Source organism: Doryrhamphus excisus, linkage group LG6 (genome assembly GCF_037039965.1).
Source record: "Doryrhamphus excisus strain RoL-2023G ecotype Guam linkage group LG6, RoL_Dexc_Guam_v1.1, whole genome shotgun sequence".
In the NCBI taxonomy this organism is placed as follows: Eukaryota; Metazoa; Chordata; class Actinopteri; order Syngnathiformes; family Syngnathidae; genus Doryrhamphus; species Doryrhamphus excisus.
The window spans coordinates 2,103,042-2,123,807 of record NC_136362.1 but is presented as its reverse complement, the minus strand read 5'-3'; the positions used below and the strand labels follow the sequence as shown (position 1 = coordinate 2,123,807).

Here is a 20,766-nt window from a genome sequence, read left to right as displayed (position 1 = left end):
GCGAAATGCATGAAAATGTGTTTTTCTTTGGAAAACACTCAGTTCTGCAGCGTTTTTCTGTCCTTGTTAGACCCGGTTTGTGCTGCTCTCTGAAGAGAATAGTTAACAGCATTACTTTGCCTTTCTTCCCCACTCAGTGTCTAAAATTAAACATAAATATATTAGATGCTAACTAGTTCGCTATGCTAAAAGCGGCGGACGTGCATTGTGTCCATACACAAATCCTCCGCCATGTTTCAAAGTTAGATTCCCCATCCTGAGACGCTCCTATGCAGCATTGCTTTCCCGTACTTGTATTATTCATGTCAAAGGAAACAAATTATTTAGGTTTTGCCTGCAGCAAACCTCAGTATTTGGCACAACTGCAGGACACACGGTGCATTATTTTTTTAAAACGTGGGCTGTATTGCAATTATGACAACATCGCAAAAATGGTCATCATGCATTTTTTAATATAACGGTGTAAAATAAATCATAAATGTGTGATGCACTCCATTAAAAAACCTTAGTTTGAATTGACTTTCTTTATAAGGACAAACCACATGGTGGCAAATACAGCAAGAAAAGTCACTATTGACATTTTTTATGAATTCATAAATATTGCCATTTAATGGTTGAATAAAGCCTATTACTAGTCAAAAAAATATGCAAATTTATGCAATTTTTTTACATGAATTTTAATTTTTTTTATTAACTAAAATACAAATATTAGGCTTTCAGAAGACGCATTCAAAGACCCTGTGAATAATTATAATAATAAAGCATTCTACACTCTAATAATATAATAGTAATATTTTCTGAGACGCACATACAGTATGATAACAAATCATACTTACTGTATGTATTAAATGCATTATTTAGTCTTATTATATCTACTTTATTACTTTAATACAAGTGTAAACCTGACTATAGGGGTGTTTGTTTACCACCTTCTAAATACAATCTTACACATTATGAGAGCGCTCTAAAAATGAACTAACACCCCTATAGTAGATTATGCATTAATTATGCATTTCTGGCCTTGTGGAACTTATACTCCGGAGCGACTTATGTATGTTTTTTTCTACCTAATTATGCATTTTTGGCCCCGTGCGACTTATATTCCGGAGAGACTTATGTATGTTTTTTTTTTTACCTAATGATGCATTTTTGGCCTTGTGCAAGTTATACTCCGGAGCGACTTATGTATGTTTTTTTCTACCTAATTATGCATTTTTGACCTTGTGCGACTTATACTCCAGAGCGACTTATGTATGTTTTTTTTCTACCTAATTATGTATTTTTGGCCTTGTGCAACTTATACTTGGGAGCGACTTATGTATGTTTTTTTTCTACCTAATTATGCATTTTTGGTCTTGTGCAACTTATACTCCGGAGCAACTTATGTATGTTTTTTTCTACCTAATTATGCATTTTTGACCTTGTGCGACTTATACTCCAGAGCGACTTATGTATGTTTTTTTTTCTACCTAATTATGCATTTTTGGCCTTGTGCAACTTATACTCGGGAGCGACTTATGTATGTTTTTTTCTACCTAATTATGCATTTTCGGCCTTGTGGAACTTATACTCCGGAGCGACTTATGTATGTTTTTTTCTACTTAATTATGCATTTTTGGCCTTGTGCGACTTATACTCAGGAGCGACTTATGTATGTTTTTTTCTACCTTATTATGCATTTTCGGCCTTGTACAACTTATACTCCGGAGCGACTTATGTATGTTTTTTTTTCTACCTAATTATTCATTTTTGACCTTGTGCGACTTATACTCCAGAGCGACTTATGTATGTTTTTTTCTACCTAATTATGCATTTTCGGCCTTGTGCAACTTATACTCCAGAGTGACTTATGTATGTTTTTTCTCTACCTAATTATGCATTTTTGGCCTTGTGCAACTTATACTCGGTAGCGACTTATGTATGTTTTTTTCTACCTAATTATGCATTTTCGGCCTTGTGCGACTTATACTTATTTTATACTTACTTATTTTCACAGAACAAAATATAAAAAAATACAAAAAAATCTGTGAATGCTGAATTAGCAAATACGAGTTGAATCCAGTGTATTGTGTATAAGTACAATATTACAATACTACTCCAGGATACTCGTGTCCATTATTGATTTAGTCTTTGAAGGCATGAATGATTGTAGTGACAAGAAGACATAAATGGAATCCTAATAAGGGCTCGAAATCATTCTCACATGGAAAAAAAAATATGGCAGCTTATTATTTGGTTTAAAAAAAAATCAATGAGCAGCTGCTGATGGATGGTCGCCCCCGAGGAGAGCGAATAATAAGATGTTCGATATATTCTTTCCACACAAAAGAGCTTGGTCTCAAGGGACTCCACATGGCAGGTACCCGGGGCCCTGCTTGCTTTTGTTTTTTTTCGAATGCATGCGGTGCAATCATCAGCCTTGCCACTCAGAAGGAGTGGAGCTGCAATTAGCTAATATACCAAACGAGCCTCAGAGGTTGTGGAGCTAAAAGGAGCTACTTTCATCCCCATCATGGCGCATTTTGAAGTCTTCTAAGAAAACAGTTTGAATCCCATCCTGATGATGAGGATTAAAAAGTGCACATGTCACTGGACAAATGGATGGATGGACAGACGGATTAACAGATGGATGATTGATGGATGGACTAATGGATGATGGATGGATGGATGAATGGATGATTGATGGATGGACAGAGGGATGGAATAATGGATAGATGGATGGATGGATGATTGATGGCTGGATGGACTGATGGATGGATAATGGATGATTGATGGATGGGTGGATGATTGATGGATGGATGGATGGATGGATGGATGGATGGATGGACTAATGGAATGATGGATGGATGATTGATGGCTGGATGGACTGATGGATGGATAATGGATGATTGATGGATGGGTGGATGGATTGATAGATGGATGGATGGACTAATGGATGGATGGGTGGATGGATGGATGATTGATGGATGGACTAGTGGATGGATGGATGGATTGATAGATGGATGGATGGACTGATGGCTGGATGGACTGATGGATGGATAATGGATGATTGATGGATGGGTGGATGGATTGATAGATGGATGGATGGACTAATGGATGGATGGGTGGATGATTGATGGATGGATGGACTGATGGATGGATGGACTGATGGATGGATAATGGATGATTGATGGATGGGTGGATGGATTGATAGATGGATGGATGGACTAATGGATGGATGGGTGGCTGGATGGATGATTGATGGATGGATGGACTAATGGATGGATGGGTGGCTGGATGGGTGATTGATGGATGGGTGGATGGATGGATGGATGGATGGCTGGCTGGCTGGCTGATTGATGGATGGTTGATGGATGGATGGACTAATGGATAAATGGATGGGTGATTGATGGATGGGTGGATGGATGGATGGATGGATGGCTGGATGGATGGATGATTGATGGATGGATGGATGGATGGATGGGTGATTGATGGATGGATGGACTAATGGATAAATGGATGGGTGATTGATGGATGGATGGATGGATGGATGGATGGGTGATTGATGGATGGATGGACTAATGGATAAATGGATGGGTGATTGATGGATGGATGATTGATGGATGGATGGACTAATGGATAAATGGATGGGTGATTGATGGATGGATGGGTGGATGATTGATGGATGGATGGACTAATGGATAAATGGATGGGTGATTGATGGATGGATGGATGGACTAATGGATAAATGGATGGGTGATTGACGGATGGATGGACTAATGGATAAATGGATGGGTGATTGATGGATGGATGATGGATGATTGATGGATGGATGGACTAATGGATAAATGGATGGGTGATTGATGGATGGATGGACTAATGGATAAATGGATGGGTGATTGATGGATGGATGGGTGATTGATGGATGGATGGGTGGATGATTGATGGATGGATGGACTAATGGATAAATGGATGGGTGATTGACGGATGGATGGACTAATGGATAAATGGATGGGTGATTGATGGATGGATGGGTGGGCAGACGGATAGATGATGGATCAATGGATGGTTGGCCAGACGGAACAGATGGATGAATCCCGAGGACAACATTGTGATGACAGCAGACATAAATAAGAATGGGATGTTCCGGGTCCGGAAGCGTTTGCAGTCTAAAAGAAAACAAAGCTCACAAGACTTCCGACCGGTTCAACTGCTTCCTAATTAAAACAGAAGCTGATGCTTCTAACATGTGCTGGTGAAATATGGCCGCTGTGTAAGTTGACGTGTTCAGAGGTGCCACCTGGGGCATCCGGTGGGGGTTTGGGTCTTTACCGACATCAGGTAGCTTGTGGAAGACTTTTAACAGCTGGAGTTCACAATCGAGCCTGTCTGTTACGTTTGTTCACTTCCTGCTTTCCTAATATAGTTTTAGTTATTTAATTTAATTTAAAATTAACTTTATAATTTAAAATTACATTTAAAATTTAAAATTTAAAATTTAAAATTTAAAATTTTATTATAAATTATTTTAAATTAAATTTAAAATTTAAAATTTAAAATTTAAAATTTAAAATTTAAAATTTAAAATTTAAAATTTAAAATTTAAAATCTAAAATTTAAAATTTAAAATTTTACGCCTTGGCTGCATTCTGTCCATAAAAGTAATGGTAATGCTTTTATTTCATTTGAACATACATCAGATTACAATTGAATGCATCACATAATCAGTTCCCAGTTCCACATGTCCAAAAGGAGTAGGAAGAAGCAAAGCTTATTAAATCCTACCCCTCCATCTGGTACTTTTACAATCAGTAACTGTTACATTTGTTCACTTCCTGCTTTCCTAATATAGTTTTAGTTATTTAATTTAATTTAATTTAAAATTAAATTCATAATTAAAAATTTAATTAAAAATTAAAAATTTAATTAAAAATTAAAAATTTAATTAAAAATTTAAAATGTAATTAAAAATTTTAAATTTTAAATTTTAAATTTTAAATTTTAAATTTTAAATTTTAAATTTTAAATTTTAAATTTTAAATTTTAAATTTAATTTAACGCCTTGGCTGCATTCTGTCCATAAAAGTAATGGTAATGGTTTTATTTCATTTGAACATGCATCAGATTCCAATTGAATACATCCCATAATCAGTTCCCAGTTCCACATGTCCAAAAGGAGTAGGAAGAAGCAAAGCTTATTAAATCCTACCCCTCCATCTGGTACTTTTACAATCAGTAACTGTTACATTTGTTCACTTCCTGCTTTCCTAATATAGTTTTAGTTATTTAATTTAATTTAATTTAAAATTAAATTTATAATTTAAAATTAAATTCATAATTTAAAATTACATTTATAATTTAAAATTAAATTTAAAATTAAATTTATAATTTAAAATTTAATTTAAAATAATTTATAATTAAATTTATAATTAAATTTAAAATTTAACGCTTTGGCTGCATTCTGTCCATAAAAGTAACGGTAATGGTTTTATTTCATTTGAACATGCATCAGATTACAATTGAGTGCATCCCATAATCAGTTCCCAGTTCCACATGTCCAAAAGGAGTAGGACTGTAAAACAGTACATCCAATACAAAATAAGAGTGTCCAAAAAGGAAACCAAAGCCCAGAAATCCTACCTGTCACGGTTCGGCATGCGGGTGTTGCGGTGTGACCCCAGGATGCAGAGATGAAGCGAACGGTGCGGGTAAAAGCTTAGCTTTTATTTCCCGAAAAACAAGCGAATGCAGCACTGGCATCGAACAAACAATGCACCAACAAAAGGCAAACGCACACCGGCTGAGCTAAATACGACAAATTAGACACAGGTGCGCGTAGAAGGGGAAAGTAAAAGTGACGGCACACTGAACAGACCGACACAGGAAATACTACAAAATAAAAGCAGGAACTAAGGCTACGAGGAAAAATAAGAGCTGTCAAGAGGGGGTGAAGCCCAATCGTGACGCTACACCTCCATCTGGTACTTTTACAATCAGTAACTGTTACATTTGTTCACTTCCTGCTTTCCTAATATAGTTTGTTTTTAATATTTTTTAATATTATTTTTTATTTATTTTTATGTTTTATTTTTTATTTTTATTTTATTTTTTGAGGTGATATGACCATACAATCAGTATGACCTTACAATCAGTCACTGTTACATTTGTTCACTTCCTGCTTTCCTAATATAGTTTGTTTTTTTATATTTTTTAATATTATTTTTTATTTATTTTTAATTTTAATTTTAATTTTTTTTTTTTTTTAGGTGATATGACCATACAATCAGTATGACCTTACAATCAGTAACTGTTACATTTGTTCACTTCCTGCTTTCTTAATACAGTTTCAGGTTTTTTTTAAATTATTATTTTTTTTTTTTTCATTTTTTTTTGTCACGTACCGAAGTACAAGGTGATATGACCATACAATCAGTATCTGTTACATTTGTTCACTTCCTGCTTTCCTAATATAGTTTAAGTTTTTTGTTGATGTCTGATTTCCTCAAAAGACACAATACAAGTGGTGCTTGGGTTAGAAACATGTTCCATTCCTACCGGTACTGCAGGTAATTTTGGTATAAGTCAAAACTAATACTCAGATAAACACTGATCCTTTAACATGCTCAAGGATTTAGTCCATTCATACAGAGGTTGTCTCTTTGTTGACGTCTGATTTCCTCAAAAAACGCAATACAAGTGGTCATTGGGTTAGAAACATGTTCCATTCCTACCGGTACTACAGGTAATTTTAGTATAAGTCAAAATTGATACCCAAATGAACACTGATCCTTTAACATGCTCAAGGATTAGTCCATTCATACAGAGGTTGTCTCTTTGTTGACGTCTGATTTCCTCAAAAGACGCAATACAAGTGGTAATTGGGTTAGAAACATGTTCCATTCCTACTGGTACTACCGGTAATTTTAGTATAAGTCAAAAGTGATACCCAAATGAACACTGATCCTTTAACATGCTCAAGGATTAGTCCATTCATACAGAGGTTGTCTCTTTGTTGACGTCTGATTTCCTCAAAAGACGCAATACAAGTGGTGCTTGGGTTAGAAACATGTTCCATTCCTACCGGTACTGCAGGTAATTTTGGTATAAGTCAAAACTAATACTCAGATAAACACTGATCCTTTAACATGCTCAAGGATTTAGTCCATTCATACAGAGGTTGTCTCTTTGTTGACGTCTGATTTCCTCAAAAAACGCAATACAAGTGGTCATTGGGTTAGAAACATGTTCCATTCCTACCGGTACTACAGGTAATTTTAGTATAAGTCAAAATTGATACCCAAATGAACACTGATCCTTTAACATGCTCAAGGATTAGTCCATTCATACAGAGGTTGTCTCTTTGTTGACGTCTGATTTCCTCAAAAGACGCAATACAAGTGGTAATTGGGTTAGAAACATGTTCCATTCCTACTGGTACTACCGGTAATTTTAGTATAAGTCAAAAGTGATACCCAAATGAACACTGATCCTTTAACATGCTCAAGGATTAGTCCATTCATACAGAGGTTGTCTCTTTGTTGACGTCTGATTTCCTCAAAAGACGCAATACAAGTGGTAATTGGGTTAGAAACATGTTCCATTCCTACTGGTACTACCGGTAATTTTAGTATAAGTCAAAAGTGATACCCAAATGAACACTGATCCTTTAACATGCTCAAGGATACTGTAGCAATGTCGCAGTCATGTAGCGTTAAGAGCGTTGTGATTTCCGACAGTCTGTGAACATGACATATTGCGAGTTCTGAGAGGCCATATATATCAGTGTTATACATAATAATAAAGTTATTGATATGACCGAAATTATTGATTATTTATTGATGACCAAAATAACGTAGAAGTCAAATGAATGACGTCGTTTCTGCATGCAGTTGCGTTCAATTCCAGGAAATACTTTTATTTTATTTTAAGCATGGAGTATTTTGAGCTATAAAACTGTTTGGCTTTTGTACTTGTAGCCATTTGTTTTCCAAACAACGCGGTGGATTTTGTGTTGTGTCCCAGGCAACATTGCACCATGGGATTCAATGCCGGGGCTGCCAGGATGAAAAGACTGCTTGGTTGGTTGTTGTTGTTGTTTTTTTTTTTACTGACTAGCTTTTAGGCTAATGATCAGCATTCATGTTGTGCCCGTCCTTTATGATACCAGCGCCTGATCAAGGATGCCAAGCGACAGCCCCAGACTCTTTGTCTCTGTAACGGTTTTTTGTTTTTTTGTGTGTGTATGTGTGTGTCTTTGTGTGCGACTATGGCGTTGGAATGAACTGGGCGTGTGTGCATACATAGTAACAACACCTGATGATTATTTAGGATTTATTTTATTTTTATTTAATAACATTTTTTTTTAGATTCAGGAGGAACAAAGAGGTCTTTGCATCCATGATGCGTTGTGAACTACAGGATTAATATCTTGTTGTATTTTTATTAATTTTGCAATTTTTCTGATTGAAAATTCAGAATCTGGGTGAAGAATATGTGCAATAATTTATTAATTATGGAAACATTTTGAAAAAAAAACACAAAAGCGTGAGAAAATGATATTTGAACTGCGATGTTTTGACGGGCGACTTTGCATTCCAAAGTCAAAGCTGATGTGTATGAATATTACTTTTGCCCAAAAAACACAAAAAATATATTTTTTTCACGGATGTCTAAGGAAATGTTATTAATATTTCTGTTTGAGAAGCCGGAACCAGAGAAATTTTTTAATTTTTATAATTTTTTTGAGACTGTGAATGCTGAGGTTCGCATTGGGAGTGACCACGATGGATAGGATCAGGAAGAAGTACATGAGAGAGATCAATTAATCAATTAATTATTACAGCTCAACCCCCAAAAGCAAGGATTTTCGTCATCAATAATCAGATAAATGTATGCATTCCAAAGTCAAATCTGATGTGTATGAATATTACTTTTGCCCAAAAAACACAAAAAATACTTTTTTTTTCACGGATGTCTAAGGAAATGTTATTAATATTTTAGTTCAAGAGGCCGGAACCAGAGAATTTTTTAAATTTTATAATTTTTTTGAGACTGTGAATGCTGAGGTTCACATTGGGAGTGACCACGATGGATAGGATCAGGAAGAAGTACATTAGAGAGACCAATTAATCAATTAATTATTACAAAAAGCAAGGATCACCGCTCATTCCATGTCATTAATAATCACTCTACTGTTTTTTTTTAGTAGTATAAATGAGTCCGGTTAGTACAGAGTATTTCTTTTTGGTGTGTTTGAATATTATTTTTGCCAAAAACACACAAAAAATATAGTATTTTTTTCACGGATGTCTAAGGAAATTTGTAAATATTTTAGTTTGAGAGGCCGTAATCAAAAGAATTTTTTAATTTTTATAATTTTTTTCGAGTCTGTGAATGCTGAGGTTCACATTGGGAGTGACCACGATGGATAGGATCAGGAAGGAGTACATTAGAGGGACCAAATGTATAAATGTAAGCATAAATGTATGCATCCCAAAGTCAAAGCTGATGTGTATGAATATTACTTTTGCCCAAAACACACAGAAAATATATATTTTTTCACGGATGTCTAAGGAAATATTTAATATTTTTGTTTGAGAGGCCGGAACCAGAGGAATTTTTTAATTTTTCAATTTTTTTTAGATTGTTTTAAATTATTATATACGTTTTGAGAATTTTGAAGACAGTGCCACTGAGGAAAAGACAGGAAGCAGAACTGGAGGTAGCAGAGATTCATATTGGGAGTGACCACGATGGATAGGATCAGGTAGGAGTAAGGAAATAGATGCCTAAGGAAATGTTTAAATACTTTAGTTTGAGAAGCCGGAACCGGGGAAATTTTTTAATTTTTATAATTTTTTTGAGACTGTGAATGCTGAGGTTCGCATTGGGAGTGACCACGATGGACAGGATCAGGAAGAAATACATTAGAGAGACCAATTAATTATTACAGCTCAACCCCAAAAAGCAAGGATCGTCACTCATTCCATGTCATCAATAATCACTCTACTGGTTTTTTTTAGTAGTATAAATGAGTCCGGTTAGTACAGAGTATTTATTTTTGGTTTGTATGAATATTACTTTTATATATTACTAAACACACAGAATTTTTTTTTCACAGATGCCTAAGGAAATGTTATTTTAGTTTAATTTTGTTTAATATTTTAGTTTAATTTAGTTTAATATTTTTGTTTAATTTTGTTTAATATTTTAGTTTAATTTAGTTTAATATTTTTGTTTAATTTAGTTTAATATTTTTGTTTAATTTAGTTTAATATTTTTGTTTAATTTAGTTTAATATTTTAGTTTGAGAGGCCGGAACCAGAGGAATTTTTTAATTTTTATAATTTTTTGAGACTGTGAATGCTGAGGTTCACATTGGGAGTGACCACGATGGATAGGATCAGGAAGAAATACATTAGAGAGACCAATTAATCAATTAATTATTACAATTCAACCCCAAAAAGCAAGGAATTTTAAGAAATGTAACAAAATTAATTTAATGTGCATATTTTTCTCATAAATTGTTTTTTTTAGTTTGAGAGGAATTTTTACATTTTTCAAATTTTTTTAGATTGTTTTAAATTATTTTATACGTTTTGAGTATTTTGAAGACAGTGCCATTGAGGAAAAGACAGGAAGCAGAAGTGGAGGTAGCAGAGATTCATATTGGGAGTGACCATGATGGATAGGATCAGGAAGAAGTACATTAGAGAGACAATTTAATCAATTAATTATTTCATCTTTACCCCAAAAAGCAAGCAATTTCAACAAATGTAACAAAAAATTTTTTTTGCATATTTTGCATATTTTTCTCATAAATTCTGAGGAATGTTGCAGTATTTTTTAAAAGGTTGCTGCGATATCTGCATATGCATATATCCTGTATCCTCGTTGTTCCTTCGGGAATTTGTGAGTTGGGCAAGGAATTCGCTTTAAGTGCCGAAGAGGCCCTCCCTTGCGACCGGTTCTACTCAGAAACCAAACCTGACCAAAAGCGGAAACTCAATCCCGATCCCCAGCTGGGCTCTTAAGGGTACTAGAATCCCCCCCCCCCCCCCCCCCCCGGTGATCAAGTCACCAGTTGAGTTCTTGGTTCCGTCCAGCGATTCTAAAAGACGCGTACCTCATATGAGAAGACTCAGGAAGCCAAAGCTATAAACACCATTTAACGTTTGGACGGACTTCCATGTTCTTTTGTCTTTGCTTTGTTGCCAGAAAATACACAGTGGTTTTGTGGGCAATACAAAAACGATGGAAAAATACCGCATTTGAGTCGGAAAACATGAAACTGCTTCTTATGTGAGAGTCCTGCAGTGAAATGAAGATTTATATGAAAATGAAAATAAATAAAATAAAATATTAAAATATTAAAATATTAAAATATTAAAATATTAAAATATTAAAATATTAAAATATTAAAATATTAAAATATTAAAATATTAAAATATTAAAATATTAAAATATTAAAATATTAAAATATTAAACTGTGTTGCTTCTTATGTGAGAGTCCTGCAGCAAAATGAAGATTTTATTTCACAAAAAATTGTAATTAAAAAAAAAACTTTTTAATTGATTTTTTTTTAAATAAAAAAAACTTTCTTTCCCTGTTTTTCTCTGCTGCCAAAATAAAATAAAAAAACAATTACAAAAAAATTTTAATTAAAAAAACTTTTTAATTTAATTTTTTTAATTAAAAAATATTTTTTAATTTAAATTTAAAAAATTGTTTTTTAAAAAAAACAATTTTTTTTAATTTAAATTTATTTTTTTTTAAAAATTGTAATTAAAAAAATATTAAAATTATATAAAAAAATAATTTCTTTCCGTTTTGCTCTGCTGCCCAAATAAAATAAAAAAAACATTTTAAAAAAAATGTAAAAATGTTTTTTTTTAATAATAAAAAAACTTTGTTTCCCTGTTTTTCTCTGCTGCCCAAATAAAATAAAAAAAACATTTAAAAAAAATGTTAAAATGTTTTTTTTTAAATAATAAAAAAAAACTTTGTTTCCCTGTTTTTCTCTGCTGCCCAAATAAAATAAAAAAAAACATTTAAAAAAAATGTAAAAATTGTTTTAAAAAAAAAATTAAAAAAAACTTTGTTTCCCTGTTTTTCTCTGCTGCCCAAATAAAATACAAAAAACAATTTAAAAAAATTTAAAAATGTTTTTTTTTAATTTTAAAAAAAACTTTCCCTGTTTTTCTCTGCTGCCCAAATAAAATAAAAAACATTTTAAAAAAATGTAAAAATGTTTTTTAAAAACAAATAAAAAAAAACTTTGTTTCCCTGTTTTTCTCTGCTGCCCAAATAAAATAAAAAAAACATTTAAAAAAAATGTAAAAATGTTTTTTTTAAATAATAAAAAAAAACTTTGTTTCCCTGTTTTTCTCTGCTGCCCAAATAGAATACAAAAAACAATTTAAAAAAATTTAAAAATGTTTTTTTTTTAATTTAAAAAAAAACTTTCCCTGTTTTTCTCTGCTGCCCAAATAAAATTTAAAAAATGTAAAAATTGTTTAAAAAAAAAAATAATAATAATAAAAAAACTTTTTCTCTGTTTTTCTCTGCAGCCGTGCAATCAAGACCAATCAGGACCTGCTTCCAGAAACCCCCTGGACCAATATCTTCTACGACGACTTCTGGGGAACCTTGCTCACACACAGCGGCAGCCATAAGTCGTACCGCCCCCTTTGTACACTCTCCTTCCGCTTCAATCACGCTGCGGGGGGGCTGGATCCTTGGGGGTACCACCTCGTCAACGTCGCCCTCCACGGGGCCGTCACCGGCCTCTTCACACGGCTGGCTCACCTCCTGCTGGGAAGGGGTTGGTGGAGCCTGCTGGCCGGTTTGCTGTTCGCATCCCATCCTGTCCACACCGAGGCGGTGGCGGGGTTGGTGGGTCGTGCCGACGAAGGCGCCGCCATTTTCTTCTTGCTGTCCCTGCTGTGCTACATACGGTACTGCAAGCTGCGGGGCGAGGCTGGAGCGCTGCGGCTTGTGGTTTGGTTCCTGGCCAGTCTGGGCTGCGCTGCCTGTAGTATGCTGTGGAAGGAGCTGGGGGTGACCGTGCTGGCCGTGTCGGCGCTGTACGACGTCTGCGTGTTGCACGGCCTCAAACTGCGACAGGTCGTCACGCTTCTCTACAAGGTGTGTATGTAATCCATTCTGATGCTAGTTACTACTAGCATCGCTACTACTACTAGCATCGCTACTACTACTACTACTACTCAAGTGGTACATATGGCTGCCCTTTGTGTAGTACGTGCAGTACTCCAAAGGTAGTTCCTGATACCGGATGCGTTCTTTCAGCCAACGCTGAGATATGACGTAACACACAGCTCCAGAAGGAAGGGAGGGAGGGAGGGAGGGAGGGAAGGAAGGAAGGAAGGAAGGAAGGAAGGAAGGAAGGAAGGAAGGAAGCTCAGTCAGGAAGGAAGGAAGGAAGCTCAGTCAGGAAGGAAGGAAGGAAGCTCAGTCAGGAAGGAAGGAAGGAAGGAAGAAAGGAAGGAAAGAAGGAAGGAAGGAAGGAAGGAAGGAAGGAAGGAAGGAAAGAAGGAAGGAAGCTCAGTCAGGAAGGAAGGAAGGAAGGAAGGAATGAAGGTTGGGAAGGAAGGAAGGAAGCTCAGTCAGGAAGGAAGGAAGGAAGGAAGGAAGGAAGCTCAGTCAGGAAGGAAGGAAGGAAAGAAGGAAGGAAGGAACTAAGGAAGGACGGAAGGAAGCTCAGTCAGGAAGGAAGGAAAGAAGGAAGGAAGGAAGGAAGGAAGGAAGGAAGGAAGGAAGGAAAGAAGCTTAGTCAGGAAGAAAGGAAGGAAGCTCAGTCAGGAAGGAAGGAAGGAAGGAAGGAAGGTTGGGAAGGAAGGGAGGTTAGGAAGGAAGGAAGGAAGCTCAGTCAGGAAGGAAGGAAGGTTGGGAAGGAAGGAAGGAAGGAAGGAAGCTCAGTCAGGAAGGAAGGAAGGAAGGAAGCTCAGTCAGGAAGGAAGGAAGGAAGGGAAGTTAGGAAGGAAGGAAGGAAGGAAGCTCAGTCAGGAAGGAAGGAAGGAAAGAAGGAAGGAAGGAACTAAGGAAGGACGGAAGGAAGCTCAGTCAGGAAGGAAGGAAGGAAGGAAGAGGGGAGGAAAGAAGGAAGGAAGGAAGGAAGGAAGCTCAGTCAGGAAGGAAGGAAGGAAGCTTAGTCAGGAAGGAAGGAAGCTCAGTGAGGAAGGAAGGAAAGAAGCTTAGTCAGGAAGGAAGGAAGGAAGCTCAGTCAGGAAGGAAGGAAGGAAGCTCAGTCAGGAAGGAAGGAAGGAAGGAAGAAAGGAAGGAAAGAAGGAAGGAAGGAAGGAAGGAAGGAAGGAAGGAAGGAAAGAAGGAAGGAAGCTCAGTCAGGAAGGAAGGAAGGAAGGAAGGAATGAAGGTTGGGAAGGAAGGAAGGAAGCTCAGTCAGGAAGGAAGGAAGGAAGGAAGGAAGGAAGCTCAGTCAGGAAGGAAGGAAGGAAAGAAGGAAGGAAGGAACTAAGGAAGGACGGAAGGAAGCTCAGTCAGGAAGGAAGGAAAGAAGGAAGGAAGGAAGGAAGGAAGGAAGGAAGGAAGGAAGGAAAGAAGCTTAGTCAGGAAGAAAGGAAGGAAGCTCAGTCAGGAAGGAAGGAAGGAAGGAAGGAAGGTTGGGAAGGAAGGGAGGTTAGGAAGGAAGGAAGGAAGCTCAGTCAGGAAGGAAGGAAGGTTGGGAAGGAAGGAAGGAAGGAAGGAAGCTCAGTCAGGAAGGAAGGAAGGAAGGAAGCTCAGTCAGGAAGGAAGGAAGGAAGGGAAGTTAGGAAGGAAGGAAGGAAGGAAGCTCAGTCAGGAAGGAAGGAAGGAAAGAAGGAAGGAAGGAACTAAGGAAGGACGGAAGGAAGCTCAGTCAGGAAGGAAGGAAGGAAGGAAGAGGGGAGGAAAGAAGGAAGGAAGGAAGGAAGGAAGCTCAGTCAGGAAGGAAGGAAGGAAGCTTAGTCAGGAAGGAAGGAAGCTCAGTGAGGAAGGAAGGAAAGAAGCTTAGTCAGGAAGGAAGGAAGGAAGCTCAGTCAGGAAGGAAGGAAGGAAGCTCAGTCAGGAAGGAAGGAAGGAAGGAAGAAAGGAAGGAAGGAAGGAAGGAAGGAAGGAAGGAAGGAAGGAAGGAAGGAAGGAAAGAAGGAAGGAAGCTCAGTCAGGAAGGAAGGAAGGAAGGAAGGAATGAAGGTTGGGAAGGAAGGAAGGAAGCTCAGTCAGGAAGGAAGGAAGGAAGGAAGGAAGGAAGCTCAGTCAGGAAGGAAGGAAGGAAAGAAGGAAGGAAGGAACTAAGGAAGGACGGAAGGAAGCTCAGTCAGGAAGGAAGGAAAGAAGGAAGGAAGGAAGGAAGGAAGGAAGGAAGGAAGGAAGGAAGGAAGGAAGGAAAGAAGCTTAGTCAGGAAGAAAGGAAGGAAGCTCAGTCAGGAAGGAAGGAAGGAAGGAAGGAAGGTTGGGAAGGAAGGGAGGTTAGGAAGGAAGGAAGGAAGGAAGGAAGCTCAATCAGGAAGGAAGGAAGGTTGGGAAGGAAGGAAGGAAGGAAGGAAGCTCAGTCAGGAAGGAAGGAAGGAAGGAAGCTCAGTCAGGAAGGAAGGAAGGAAGGGAAGTTAGGAAGGAAGGAAGGAAGGAAGCTCAGTCAGGAAGGAAGGAAGGAAAGAAGGAAGGAAGGAACTAAGGAAGGACGGAAGGAAGCTCAGTCAGGAAGGAAGGAAGGAAGGAAGAGGGGAGGAAAGAAGGAAGGAAGGAAGGAAGGAAGCTCAGTCAGGAAGGAAGGAAGGAAGCTTAGTCAGGAAGGAAGGAAGCTCAGTGAGGAAGGAAGGAAAGAAGCTTAGTCAGGAAGGAAGGAAGGAAGCTCAGTCAGGAAGGAAGGAAGGAAGCTCAGTCAGGAAGGAAGGAAGGAAGGAAGAAAGGAAGGAAGGAAGGAAGGAAGGAAGGAAGGAAGGAAGGAAGGAAGGAAGGAAAGAAGGAAGGAAGCTCAGTCAGGAAGGAAGGAAGGAAGGAAGGAATGAAGGTTGGGAAGGAAGGAAGGAAGCTCAGTCAGGAAGGAAGGAAGGAAGGAAGGAAGGAAGCTCAGTCAGGAAGGAAGGAAGGAAAGAAGGAAGGAAGGAACTAAGGAAGGACGGAAGGAAGCTCAGTCAGGAAGGAAGGAAAGAAGGAAGGAAGGAAGGAAGGAAGGAAGGAAGGAAAGAAGCTTAGTCAGGAAGAAAGGAAGGAAGCTCAGTCAGGAAGGAAGGAAGGAAGGAAGGAAGGTTGGGAAGGAAGGGAGGTTAGGAAGGAAGGAAGGAAGGAAGGAAGCTCAGTCAGGAAGGAAGGAAGGAAGCTCAGTCAGGAAGGAAGGAAGGTTGGGAAGGAAGGAAGGAAGGAAGCTCAGTCAGGAAGGAAGGAAGGAAGGAAGCTCAGTCAGGAAGGAAGGAAAGAAGGAAGGAAGGAAGGAAGGAAGGAAGGAAGGAAGGAAGGAAAGAAGCTTAGTCAGGAAGAAAGGAAGGAAGCTCAGTCAGGAAGGAAGGAAGGAAGGAAGGAAGGTTGGGAAGGAAGGGAGGTTAGGAAGGAAGGAAGGAAGGAAGGAAGCTCAGTCAGGAAGGAAGGAAGGAAGCTCAGTCAGGAAGGAAGGAAGGTTGGGAAGGAAGGAAGGAAGGAAGCTCAGTCAGGAAGGAAGGAAGGAAGGAAGCTCAGTCAGGAAGGAAGGAAGGAAGGGAAGTTAGGAAGGAAGGAAGGAAGGAAGCTCAGTCAGGAAGGAAGGAAGGAAAGAAGGAAGGAAGGAACTAAGGAAGGACGGAAGGAAGCTCAGTCAGGAAGGAAGGAAGGAAGGAAGAGGGGAGGAAAGAAGGAAGGAAGGAAGGAAGGAAGCTCAGTCAGGAAGGAAGGAAGGAAGCTTAGTCAGGAAGGAAGGAAGCTCAGTGAGGAAGGAAGGAAAGAAGCTTAGTCAGGAAGGAAGGAAGGAAGCTCAGTCAGGAAGGAAGGAAGGTTGGGAAGGAAGGAAGGAAGGAAGGAAGGAAGGGAGGAAGGAAGGGAGGTTAGGAAGGAAGGAAGGAAGGAAGCTTAGGAAGGAAGGAAGCTCAGTCAGGAAGGAAGGAAGGAAGCTCAGTCAGGAAGGAAGGAAGGAAGCTCAGTCAGGAAGGAAGGAAGGAAGCTCAGTCAGGAAGGAAGGAAGGAAACTCAGTCAGGAAGGAAGGAAGGTTTCCGTTTTACTGGGCATGCCCTGTTGACTATTCTGGTTGATTATAGCACCACATGTAAACAAGAGATTGGAATATTCCTTTCCATGGATACCATTGCTTTCGGAAAGGTCATTCGGAACGTAAAGATTCCATTGGGAAAGAGAAAAACATGGCTAATGTTTTTCGGTGACTCTTCGCAGGCCGATTGAGCTTCTACACTGATATCGACTTTTACGTTTGACTGTTTCCTCTTAAAGCCACGACACACGCTATGTTAATCCCGTACAGTTCCCAAGTGTGACACTGTGTTGTCCTGACTGCTTTCATTTCACCTTGGGAGGCTTCGTCTAAATTTACTCCAGACTCAATTCCAACTTGAACAAAAAGAGAAACGGGAATGTCGTGTTTAAGTACTATAAAGAAAGAAGTGAGGTTACAGCTCACAGCGGGGTTTGCTTTGCTTTGGGATAAATCAGGAATGATGCGGCTTGTCAGGCACTTTTGGCAACTACAGCTTGTCATTCCGTCGGGAGAGGGCTGTAAATCCGGATCGGAATCCCAACATAACATTAAAATATTAAAAATATTAAAAATATTAAAATATTAAAATATTAAAATATTAAAATATTAAAATATTAAAATATTAAAATATTAAAATATTAAAATAAAAGTAAAAAAAGATGAAACTGCGTTGCTTCTTATGTGAGAGTCCTGCAGCAAAATGAAGATTTTATTTAAAAAAATTACTAACAAATTATTACTTATTAATTTTGAAGTTTTATTTTAAAAACATATTTTTTAAATTAAAGTATTGACAAAAAATAAATATTAAAATATTAAAATATTAAAATATTAAAATATTAAAATATTAAAATATTAAAATATTAAAATATTAAAATATTAAAATATTAAAATATTAAAATAAAAAATAAATAAAAAATAAATAAAAAATAAATAAAATATTAAAATAAAATGTGCTTTATTTTTTAAATGTTATTTATTTTTTAGATCACTAAATCGCATGATTTATTAATTAATGTGTTTTTGAAAAACTGGAAAATGTTTTCTCGCGTTCTACTGTATTGATATGTGACTGGCGGGTGAATAAGCAGTAGAAATTGTTATTCCCATGAATGAATGAATGATTATTATTCATAACTAAACAATGTGCTTCACCAGTCGAAGCACGTATTTCATTTTGGGGAGTTTTTCAACATTTGGAATTTTACCCAATTTAGCTGTGATCCATGTAGCCCCAAATCTGAGAGAGGGCTGTAAATCCGGATCGGAATCCCAACATGCTAGCATGTAGGCCACTGTTAGAATAAAATGTAGATAGAATAAATATAACATTAGTTATCACCCTTATACCCATTTGCTTAGACAATAGAAAGTGTTTGAATGCGCTGAAGAAGGAAGGTTCCCGTGACCCTAATCAGAGACCCCCAGGTCCTGGAGGTGCCTGGAACAGGAACCCTGCAGTTGCTAATGTTAATCCTGCAAGAATGTGTCAAGATAAGAACTCATAAAATAATAAAAGTAATTACTCTCACATATAAACACACACATAGACAAACAAATACAAATACAACCGCATTCTCCCCCTCTTAGAGTTGCACGACTCTAAGTAGGGACCCCCTTTCGCTGAATGCATGACTGACAGACCACAGTGAGCTAGCATAGTCTTTAATTACACAGCTAAAGTACTTTGACATTTAACGCTAGGAATGAGCGAGAGGGTCTTGCTTATCTGATTGTCTTTCTCGGCAAATTATATGTTCAAATTTCAGTTTCATTTGACCACTTTGGCTTCCGTTGTATAAATAGTTGGGAGCCTCTCCCGGGAGCTCCAAGTACCGTACACATTTAAGAAAGGGGCTTGAAATCTTTGTATTTCGTCTGTTAACCAAGGCTACCTTTGTTAACCAAGGGTAATCCCAAAAAAATCCAATGCATTGAAGCCCTGCCACAAAAGGACCAGCTGATATTGTTATGTATGTCATCCAGATTGGAAGCTTTCAAAATGAGAAAGGGGCTTGAATTTTTTTTTTCGTCTGTTAACCAAGGCTACCTTTGTTAACCAAGGGTAATCCCAAAAAAATCCAATGCATTGAAGCCCTGCCACAAAAGGACCAGCTGATATTATGTTATGTATGTCATCCTGATTGGAAGCTTTCAAAATGAGAAAGGGGCTTGAATTTTTTTTTCGTCTGTTAACCAAGGCTACCTCTGTTAACCAAGGGTAATCCCGAAAAAATCCAATGCATTGAAGCCCCGCCACAAAAGGACCAGCTGATATTATGTTATGTATGTCATCCTGATTGGAAGCTTTCAAAATGAGAAAGGGGCTTGAATTTTTTTTCCGTCTGTTAACCAAGGCTACCTCTGTTAACCAAGGGTAATCCCCAAAAAATCCAATGCTTTGAAGCCCTGCCACAAAAGGACCAGCTGATATTGTTATGTATGTCATCCTGATTGGAAGCTTTCAAAATGAGAAAGGGGCTTGAAATCTTTTTTTTTTCGTCTGTTAACCAAGGCTACCTTTGTTAACCAAGGGTAATCCCGTAAAAATTAAATGCATTGAAGCCCTGCCACAAAAGGACCAGCTGATATTGTTATGTATGTCATCCTGATTGGAAGCTTTCAAAATGAGAAAGGGGCTTGAATTTTTTTTTTTCGTCTGTTAACCAAGGCTACCTTTGTTAACCAAGGGTAATCCCAAAAAAATCCAATGCATTGAAGCCCTGCCACAAAAGGACCAGCTGATATTGTTATGTATGTCATCCAGATTGGAAGCTTTCAAAATGAGAAAGGGGCTTGAATTTTTTTTTTCGTCTGTTAACCAAGGCTACCTTTGTTAACCAAGGGTAATCCCAAAAAAATCCAATGCATTGAAGCCCTGCCACAAAAGGACCAGCTGATATTATGTTATGTATGTCATCCAGATTGGAAGCTTTCAAAATGAGAAAGGGGCTTGAATTTTTTTTTCGTCTGTTAACCAAGGCTACCTCTGTTAACCAAGGGTAATCCCCCCAAAAATCCAATGCATTGAAGCCCTGACACAAAAGGACCAGCTGATATTGTTATGTATGTCATCCTGATTGGAAGCTTTCAAAATGAGAAAGGGGCTTGAATTTTTTTTTTCGTCTGTTAACCAAGGCTACCTTTGTTAACCAAGGGTAATCCCGTAAAAATTAAATGCATTGAAGCCCTGCCACAAAAGGACCAGCTGATATTGTTATTTATGTCATCCTGATTGGAAGCTTTCAAAATGAGAAAGGGGCTTGAAATATTTTTTTTCGTCTGTTAACCAAGGCTACCTTTGTTAACCAAGGGTAATCCCAAAAAAATCCAATGCTTTGAAGCCCTGCCACAAAAGGACCATCTGACATTATGTTGTTATATATGTCATCCAGATTGGAGGCTTTCAAAATGAGAAAGGGGCTTGAAATCTTTTTTTTCGTCTGTTAACCAAGGCTACCTTTGTTAACCAAGGGTAATCCCGAAAAAATTCAATGCATTGAAGCCCTGCCACAAAAGGACCAGCTGATATTGTTATGTATGTCATCCTGATTGGAAGCTTTCAAAATGAGAAAGGGGCTTGAATTTTTTTTTTCGTCTGTTAACCAAGGC

At 37.6% G+C, this 20,766-nt stretch overlaps 1 protein-coding gene across 1 annotated transcript in view; it reads left to right on the top strand.

The window, feature by feature from the left end:
- Positions 1-20,766, top strand: part of tmtc2b (transmembrane O-mannosyltransferase targeting cadherins 2b) — a 119,196-nt gene that overhangs the window by 33,303 nt on the left and 65,127 nt on the right. The window contains exon 2 of the mRNA XM_058086234.2: positions 12,550-13,126. Within this exon, the coding sequence (XP_057942217.2) occupies positions 12,550-13,126 (577 nt within the window). The remainder of the gene's footprint in view (positions 1-12,549; positions 13,127-20,766) is intronic.